We start from the raw sequence: 9,070 nt of genomic DNA, 5'->3' as shown, positions 1-9,070 counted from the left end.
GGTATGAATTTGGGGCTCTAGCCTCAGTTTATAAAAATTCACCAGGCTTCCAAGAAATATCACAACTACCAAAATGGATTCAGAAAGTAGTCCAAGAAACATGGGCAAATAATGATCATTTGTCCAGAGGAGATGTGCTCGAGTTATACTTCTTTAGTGCTGTTCCAGAACCAACAGGGAAAGAATCACACGAGCCCTTTCATTTCATCAAGCTAAGGAGACCTGACATGAATAATCAAAGATTTATCAAGGATCCTATATCTGAAGAAATACCATTGGTGTCCACCTTTGGAGAAAATGTAATTTCAACCAGAAAGGCATGGGGTATTTGGGTTTGTCTCACCGAGATGGATAAGGTCAAATTTCCGTTCAAATTTTATCAAAATTCTGTGAACGGATCATTCCTGTTAAACACAATGACAGGAAAAACTACGTCTTTTGCGGAAGAACTCTTCGAAAAGAAGAGGAACTTTTAGTGGAACAACAAGCTGCCGAGGAGTAAAGAAACTCGCCGAAAATTTTGTAACATGGCTCATATCGGAAGATGGTCAGAGAATATCTACCCAGAATGTCCAAACCAGAAGGAGCCAGAATTCGGAAAAACCTTCAAACCCCGAACGGATCGAAAAGATTTTTCCGAGATAAGCAAAGGTGGACAGGGACCACCAAAACCGCGTTTTCCCAGGGGCCCACTGCAAAAGCAAAAGATGCCCCGACAACAATAAAGAAGGCATGTGAGGAGAATAAATCCAAAAGAAAAAGTCAAGCATGTGACTCCTCCACTAGTAAAAGATGTCATCGGGCATGTGACTCCCACTAGCAAAAGATGCCATCAATAATGACATAAAGAATTCAAGACAGCTGTAAGATTCCCTGAAGTTTCTCGGTGAAACGAGTGGAACTTCGGCTATAAATACAGGATTTTAAGGAAGCTGAAGACATCGATCATTTCCTTCAGTTTTCTTACAAATAAAACATTGTAATATTTCTCTTTCTATTGTATTAAGTTTTACTTTTATGTATTTCAAGAACAAGGCTACTATGAGTAGCTAAACAAGTTATCTCTTTTTCTTCAAAGGAGGTTGATTTATGTAATAATATGTTGTCTGAATAAATTTCCGAAGCTTTTCTCTATCATGTTATTTTATTTAAAAAATTAAGCTTTTACTATTCTAAGTTAGGAAACAAAATAGGGTTGTGCTAGCTGCTGCTGAAGGAGTCTGTGTCAGAAACCATCGGTTGCGATCGCGTGGTTTGGTTCTGAGGAACAACCTGTAAAACCCAGTGGACATAACCCGGCAACAGTGTGGTCAAAGAGGTATTCTGCTTTAATTTACTGACGGAAGCATGATGGGATTAAGCCTTTAAATTTTAATTAGGGAAATAAAGGGTAGAATGGGCATTATTTAGTTTTAAGGACAAATTCAAAAAACTATTTAATGAATCAGGGATATATTTGGAATATGAAAAGTAAAAAGGGATATAATACGGAAAATGAAAAAAATACAGGGATATATTTAGGAATTGTCCCAAAAAATTTATATTCAGCACAAAGATTTCCATAAGTTCTGCATTTCATTCTCCACGTTTATCAAAGGAAAAAGATTTCAACCCTAATATTATCAATGAAAAAATCAAAGATTTATAGTTTTTTTTCACATTAGAACATCTAAGAATGAAACAAGAGGGAAAACATTTGTTCGAAATATAATCATAGCATTCTTCCAGAATCTAAATCGTCATCAGAAACGCACAGCTCTAAAGGACTAAGTTCCTCTTCACATCTTCATAAAGATTTGATGACGGACATGGACATGATTGAATCCCAAACAAGTACTTCAAAAATAGAAGAGGACCACTAACCAAAAAATCCAACTGCACATCAAACAAGTTCAACCAGTTAAAAGAAGGTTGGACTTCAAAGAAATGGAAACACATAAAATCTTGAAATATCATGAAGAAGACTGAAAGACTTACCATGCCTACACTTCAAAAATATTTTGGTGAGTAATTTCTTACGCAGATTAATTTTCAAATAAAGCAGTAGTTCATAGGTAAAAAAAATATAGATATTTTATAAATTACATTCTATCATGTTGCTTGAATAGAAGTATAAGTTTAAAAAAATATATACTTTATATTTACAAATTATCTAGGGCATTGTTTAGTTTGATGTATTATTAATCTATGTATAACTTATCCTATTAATTTTGCGTTATTCTCGTCATATTATTTATCCATTTATTAATTATTAATTTTACATCAATTAAATCAAATAAATTATAATCTATTCATCAAATCAAATAATGTATTAACTATTTTTTCTTATTTATTTTTAATTTACATTATATTACTTATCTATGTATTACTTATCTTATCACTCAAAGCAAACGGTGCCCTAATGTATTGTATCTTAAATTTTCCGTTTTCCATTTCCTCAGCTACAAGCTCTCAGTTTAAAGGTACCACATCAACAACTATGTCACCCAAGAGTAAACACTATCTTCCCCAGTTTGAAACAATCCCATCAGTGTAGTAACCAAATAGTAACAAGGTTAAACTGATTCCTCAACTTATGTTCAGGCTGTGATATTTTGGTTTTTTTTATTTCTTTGCTTCACTTTAATTGTCTTTTGTTGTTTGCTACTAAGTTTTTAGTTGAATATCGAATAAATAAAAGAAAGACCTTTACTGTGATGTGTCAGTGACTTCTGTACCTATCCATCTATTTTTCTTAATTTTACATTCTTAAAAAAAGTTTAATTTTCTATTTTGCCATTGAATTCGTTTCTTTCACATTAATAAATTCTATAACTATTTCTTTTATTTTCATTCTTTTGCTTCAACTTCTGTGAAATACAATTGTGTATTTTCTGCTAGAATATTTGAACATGAATAATACATATATATTCTTTTACTTATTTTTTGGGCAATGAGTTTTTTATACGTGATTGAAAATTAATTCCTTATATTAAAATTAATGATGTTCCAGAACACATACAAGCTCACAAGTATTACTCATAATATGATATTTCTACTTAGATAATTTCATAGAAAAACCTCAACTCCATGTCTCGGTGACTTCTGCAGTAACCAACATTTTGCAAGGACACATTAATAAAATATAAATGTAGCTTCACTAATAAATATATAATTGAGGTTATTAATTTAGAGTATCTATTTTAATTCATCTCATCCTTCATGTTGTTACATTTTTATTCATCCTGAGATTTTTACAACGTAAAATCCAAGTTAATGAATCCGTAGGTTGGGTTAAAAACAAAAATAATAAGATTAATGAAAATTCGTCCAGAATAGCCGTATGTCAGTAAGTCCATAAACTAGCACAGGGGATGTTGGTAGCAAATAAAAACAAAAACTTTTTTCATTCTCCTAATTCTTATCTCATTCCACTTTAAAACCCCGCCAACTTCTTTTAAAAAAAAAACCCCCTCCAACTACTAATTTAAAGGGAAAAAAATATGAAAGAAATAGTTAACCGAAGTTTGAAAACCAACCATTATCGCATTGTGGTACCCTGTCAAGGTTGAAATAATCATGCAAGAAAATTCATTGTGATTTTTTCTGTGTTCACGAAAACGTCGTTGTTGAGCAGCTCATACTACGGTGAGGTATGTTAGCATTTCAACTTTGGAGTGAAGATATTCAATTACATAACGATGGTATTAGCATTATCAATTTTCTTCAAGGGAAGGCCTTTCTTATCACTGCTGCTACAGGTTTCTTGGAAAAAAGTAATGCCACTTTCTTACTCAACAATTCATTTTTCTTCATTAACGTTACGACGATTAAAGGTAAGAGAAATTTCATCATGTGTGCATGACTGATTATACCATGTAACTTTCTTGATAACTTAGTTGAATTAGTTCTGTCTTTGAACATCTTCTCTTGTTTCTCCTTCACATGGAAAATAAGTAGTCATAAATTGTCATTTGTTAGATTTTTATTCTAATATATGTTAATACTATTTATGCTCGATTCAATTTAGAACTTTTAGGTTATGTTTGGTATGAATGATGGGATTATTGATTGATAAATAAATGAGTTACTAAAATAATGATAGAGGAGGATATGTACTATGTGTGATAAAATAATACTATGTTTTGTTTGATTTTTATGTTTAGGATTAAGTGAACATGATTTTATAGTATGACCAAAATACCCCCAACCTTAATAAAACTTAATACCCATGTAAAACCGAAATTCACTTCTTTTGTCATTACTATTATTATTATTATTATTATTATTATTATTATTATTATTATTTTAAATATTAATTATTATTATTATTTATTTTATTCATAAAAAATATTATTTAAAAATGCAAAACATGATTTAAAAAATATAAAAGGAAAAAAAAACCCTATTTTCGGTTCGGTTAAACCAAAAAAAAAATCGAACCAAATCGGAAAATCGAAAATCCGAAAAATAAAAAACCAAAAGTTGAACCGAATTATTTGTTCGGTTTTCGGTTCAAACCAAATTTTTTATTTTGGTTTGATTCGAACGATTAACCGATCCATAAACATCATTATATAAATATGGGGGGAAAATGATAGCAGCAAAGCCGTGAACAAAATTAATTTCCCTTCAATTTTTTGAACATTTTGCAAGTTCTTTCACAAGTTAGTCCAATGCTAACTTTATGGAAATTTTCCTAACATCCCATATTCAGACACAATGGACTTAAGCATTCAATCAAAAAGCTTGATTCATTTACAAAACATGCTGAAAAATGCCACAAAATATAAATTCGATCTGCATCATCCAATTCGAAAAAAAAACTGCATAACATGTCTGAAAAATATAGTTGATGAAAATAATTACATCAACATATTATTAGCCCAAAAGTGCACTATTGTGCTAGAAGCCATTGTGTTACCCTCCTCTAAGCAGCTTTCTTGCTAAGCTCAATCTTCCGCCATGCCCGTAACGCAAGAAAAGTGATAATTTTTTATGGTTGTCAACCAATATCTCTGTAACACTCACTTTCTCGTCCTCCGTCAGTTCTGGAATTGATTCCATGGCATCTAAAACTTTTTCTTGTGCGGCAGACATCTTCTCATAAGATGCTTTTGCAGCTAGTTGTTTGATGAGGTTCGTCATTGTATTTTTGGTTACATCAGCAAAATTGTTTATGGCTTCAACTATTGCATCATCATCATCATCCCCTTGCTTCCGTTTCTTACCCTTCGATTTCGCACTTATTGGTTTGGATAATGGTGCAACAGATATGGATATCGACTCAGCAGCTCCTTCATCCAAAGGAAATAGGTCTTCAAGGTTCATACCTATGTTGTTAGGAACTTCAACGGTCATTTTATTAATCCAGACCTGCAGAAACGATGTCCTCAGTTTTGTCGCCTGTTGCCCGGTCGTTTCCAAAAATTTCACACCAATCATTGTAATAGATCCACCTCTTGTTTCCCATGGCACGTGCATTGTTTTCCACCTGTAACAATGAAGAAGTAAATTATTTTACTATAGCGGTAAAAAAGTATACAAAGTTTACTTAAATAAACTACCATAATAAGCGATTCCCATGTCTCATTCGAAGCATCAATGGTTTTCTCGGTATCATTCCATCCTACTCCACTTTTACTTAACATTGTCACCAAATTGCCATATAGTTTTTTCCACACATGCACTTTAGAGTTGATATGTGGGTTGCCACGTAAATTTGTCTCGGGGAATGCTGCCTTCATTCGACGTTCCAAGAAACCCAAGTATCCTGCCCGAAATCCATTACCACTTTTCCAACCTTCAATGACAGCCTCTTTCAATGCTTGTATTAGAACATCTTCCTCACGTTCACTCCAACCACGTCTTGTTTTATCTGTTTTCTTGTCTTTGCCTTTATTATTCTGCGATGTTGCTCCATTTTCCATGTTCACGAAGTTGCTGATCTCCTAATCCTGGTGAAAATGCAGCAAAACAGTCAATTACATCAAAATATCTAAAATAATTTAAACGATAAAATAACAAAGTTAAAGGAAAAAAATATAAAGACACTATTTCAGTCAAATTCATTAATTAAATAAAACCATGGAGTGCATCTATGTCACAAAAAAACATCAACTTCAGAATTACATCTCTTGCAAAAATAATATGAACGAAGTACAACAATTGGAATGATTTATGAATGAGTGTTCCACATCGACAATGCAAGATTTTCCCTTCATATATCCAAGTCATCAGATGCATCGAAATTGTTGGTGAAATCTTCTTCTATCTCATGGGCTGGACTGACTGTCTCATCATCCACTTTCTCAATGGGATCATCGGGCATTTCAATTCGGATGAAGTTGTGTAACAACATACAAGCCATTATAATTCTATTTTGTGTTTCAGTGGATAAAACGAAGGACTTCGAAGTATGGCCCATCTCTTTTTCAACAAACCAAAGGCTCTTTCAATCACGTTACAAGCTTGAGAATGTCTCCAATTGAATAACTCTTTATAATTTTGTGGACCAACTGCACGGTTTCCCCAAGCATCTCTATGATATCGTACTCGCCTATAAGGAGTCAAGAATCCATCGGCATTGGCAAATCCTTTGTCACAAAGATAATAATGGCCTGCATACACAAATTTACCATTTTGTGACCAACATAATTACCAAAAAATATACAAACCAGAAACATAGATTAAATTAACACATACAACAGTTTTTACATACAACAATTAAATTAATATAGCAATTAAAAAGTGGACAAATTCTTATATATGTTCTATTTAATTGAAGATTTTAGATTATATTTACCTCTTGGAACTTTGAGTGTATCATCACGAGTCAATGCATCACGTAGAACTCTAGCATCTGCTGCGGATCCTTCCCACCCAGTTAGTGCGTATATGAAGTTCATGTCTCTGTTGCAAACACCAAGAACATTGACTGCAATAGTACCTTTTCTTGTTCTATATTTTGCCTTCTCTGAGCTGGGTACATTTACACTGATATATGTTCCGTCCAATGCACCGAGACATCCCTATATAATTTAACATAGATAAAATTTACAGTTTTTTAATGCAACTGTGTTACATTTTAATTTAAACATTTAATTTGTACTAAATATAATAAAAAGCATTAAAATTACCTTGAACCATTCCAAGGTTCGTTCGTGCAATTGTGATCGACAGGGGACGGTTTAGCCAGTAGTATAGGATGAGGCAACAGAATTGATCGCAGAACTTCATGGAAATGAGTGCTAATTGTGTGTCCACTGCGTATATAGTCATGACCAGCAACTCTTATTTTTTGTGATGAGCCAAAATTGATAGAAACATTGCGACTTTTTCTTCAATATGGACATATCGAGACTCTACGAGCCCCCCAGCATGAGTTAGCAAGTAACACAATCGTGCAAATGCGTTTCGATTCATCCGCAAGTTCAAAAGACATTGAACATCTCCTATTTCAGTAATCCTATGCAAATGATTCATTTGTGCGTGTATTCTTTGTGTGATGCTGTACGAAGCTGGTGTTCGATGTGGCTCTCGAAGTCGTTTGGAACGTATTTTTCGCCGATGCCAAGATAAAAGTGACAAAATAAAAAATGATCGACACATGATTTGGTGCAGCATCACAAATAGTAGAATGTGCCTACGATTAATGGCCATCTTGCAAAGATACTTCACAAGAATTAAAGAAAAATTATGCATAGGAAATTCCACAAAAATGTCAAATGCTGCATCCGAATGCACTATACCAACTCACTATTCCATGTTTCATTATTTGGCCAGAAAGATGAATGAATGATGAAAATTCTGCAATAAATTTCCACAAATTTCAAATTATTTATAATAAAATTTGCAATTATTTTTAACATTCCACGCATGTATATGAATTAAACAAATAAAACAAATGAAATCACAAAGGGAATCGAACCGTGCATAAAATGAAAAAAATATATTAAAACAACAGAGTAATGTATTCAAAAAAATCCACAAACAATCTCAATGAAACCAAAAACATGATATCAGAATAGGGAAAAATCAGTCACGAAATCTAATTTTGCAACACCATTTTAAAATAATATCGTAATCACAAATTTAGACAAGGATTTACCGTCGATGAGGAACGATGTATGAATCTGCTTCTCGATTTCACAGATTTTTCGTCTCGAAGAAAACCCTCTTTCGGCGCATGCTTCTTCGCTACGGAGCGGAGAGAGTTGGAAAGTGACGGGTTTAGTTTTGATTGTGGGTAGGACAAAGGTTATTTTGGGAATAAAAGGAATAAAAGAGGTGATATTAAAATGTGGATTATTAGTCATTGTTTTTTGGTGGGTTTAATTATACAGATTTAATACAAGTTTGTCCTTTCTTGAAAGGATTAAACAGGTTTATGAAAAACTGAACCAAACATGGGTCAAGCCTATAAACTTTAACTTTATCATCCATTGTCACCCATGCCAAACATAGCCTTATATGAATGGGTGGGACAAAAACAAAAACTGTTGGAAAGACATAAAGATTAACAGATTAGAACAGACTGAGCTAACCATTATCGAAGATTCAACAACATATCCAGAATTTTATTGCTATGACCTCCTGAAAAGGAAACATGAAGGAAATATGTCTACTGTTAGACTTAAATTTGTCACCACCTGTTATGGAATTCTCGGTATGTTAGATTCTCTATATTCAGTGGCTTGAAATCTATATTAATAACGGCTTTCCTGTGGTTTAGGTTTAATCAAATTGCTGGAACCTTATTACATACTACTTATAATTAAAATAAAAAAAACTTGGCACCATATGTGATCATCCAGTATATGCCATTGCCAAGAGCCAGATAATTCCTATTCCGATGCTACAGTTCAATCAAATATGGCTTATTCTAGGAATGAGAACATGCATTTGCTGATTTCGTATATAAATATAAAGTGGTGGTGATGTAAGGAGAGTATCGAAATATAACTTCAGAATGCTCATTTGGATATGTATATTAATGTATTAAAGTAGTTTTTCCTTTAATTTTGTCTCGCTGGTCTACTGTGCAGCAGTTTAAACCAATTATACACCACCATCCACTTTGTGTAATACC

The 9,070-nt window shown here is 33.0% G+C and overlaps 1 protein-coding gene across 4 annotated transcripts; it reads right to left on the bottom strand.

Moving 5' to 3' along the window:
• Positions 1 to 4,706: 4,706 nt before the first annotated feature.
• LOC140875172 (uncharacterized) lies at positions 4,707 to 8,236 on the bottom strand. 4 transcript variants are annotated; one of them, XM_073278765.1, is made up of 6 exons: positions 8,090 to 8,236; positions 7,119 to 7,788; positions 6,785 to 7,010; positions 5,547 to 6,599; positions 5,356 to 5,473; positions 4,707 to 5,276 (listed from the first exon to the last, which is right to left on the bottom strand). In XM_073278765.1, the coding sequence occupies exons 4-6, from the start codon at positions 5,907 to 5,909 to the stop codon at positions 4,900 to 4,902; spliced, it is 858 nt and encodes a 285-aa protein (XP_073134866.1). In that variant the 5' UTR covers positions 5,910 to 6,599; positions 6,785 to 7,010; positions 7,119 to 7,788; positions 8,090 to 8,236; the 3' UTR covers positions 4,707 to 4,899. The 4 variants fall into 4 exon arrangements, with proteins under 4 accessions (XP_073134866.1, XP_073134867.1, XP_073134865.1 ...); XM_073278766.1 differs by having other exon boundaries at positions 7,119 to 7,244; XM_073278764.1 differs by having other exon boundaries at positions 7,119 to 8,236.
• Between the last annotated feature and the right edge of the window lie 834 nt (positions 8,237 to 9,070).

Source organism: Henckelia pumila, chromosome 1 (assembly GCF_033568475.1).
Source record: "Henckelia pumila isolate YLH828 chromosome 1, ASM3356847v2, whole genome shotgun sequence".
In the NCBI taxonomy this organism is placed as follows: domain Eukaryota; kingdom Viridiplantae; phylum Streptophyta; class Magnoliopsida; order Lamiales; family Gesneriaceae; genus Henckelia; species Henckelia pumila.
Note: the sequence above shows the minus strand (reverse complement) of the source record. Positions and strands in the feature narration are given on the sequence as shown.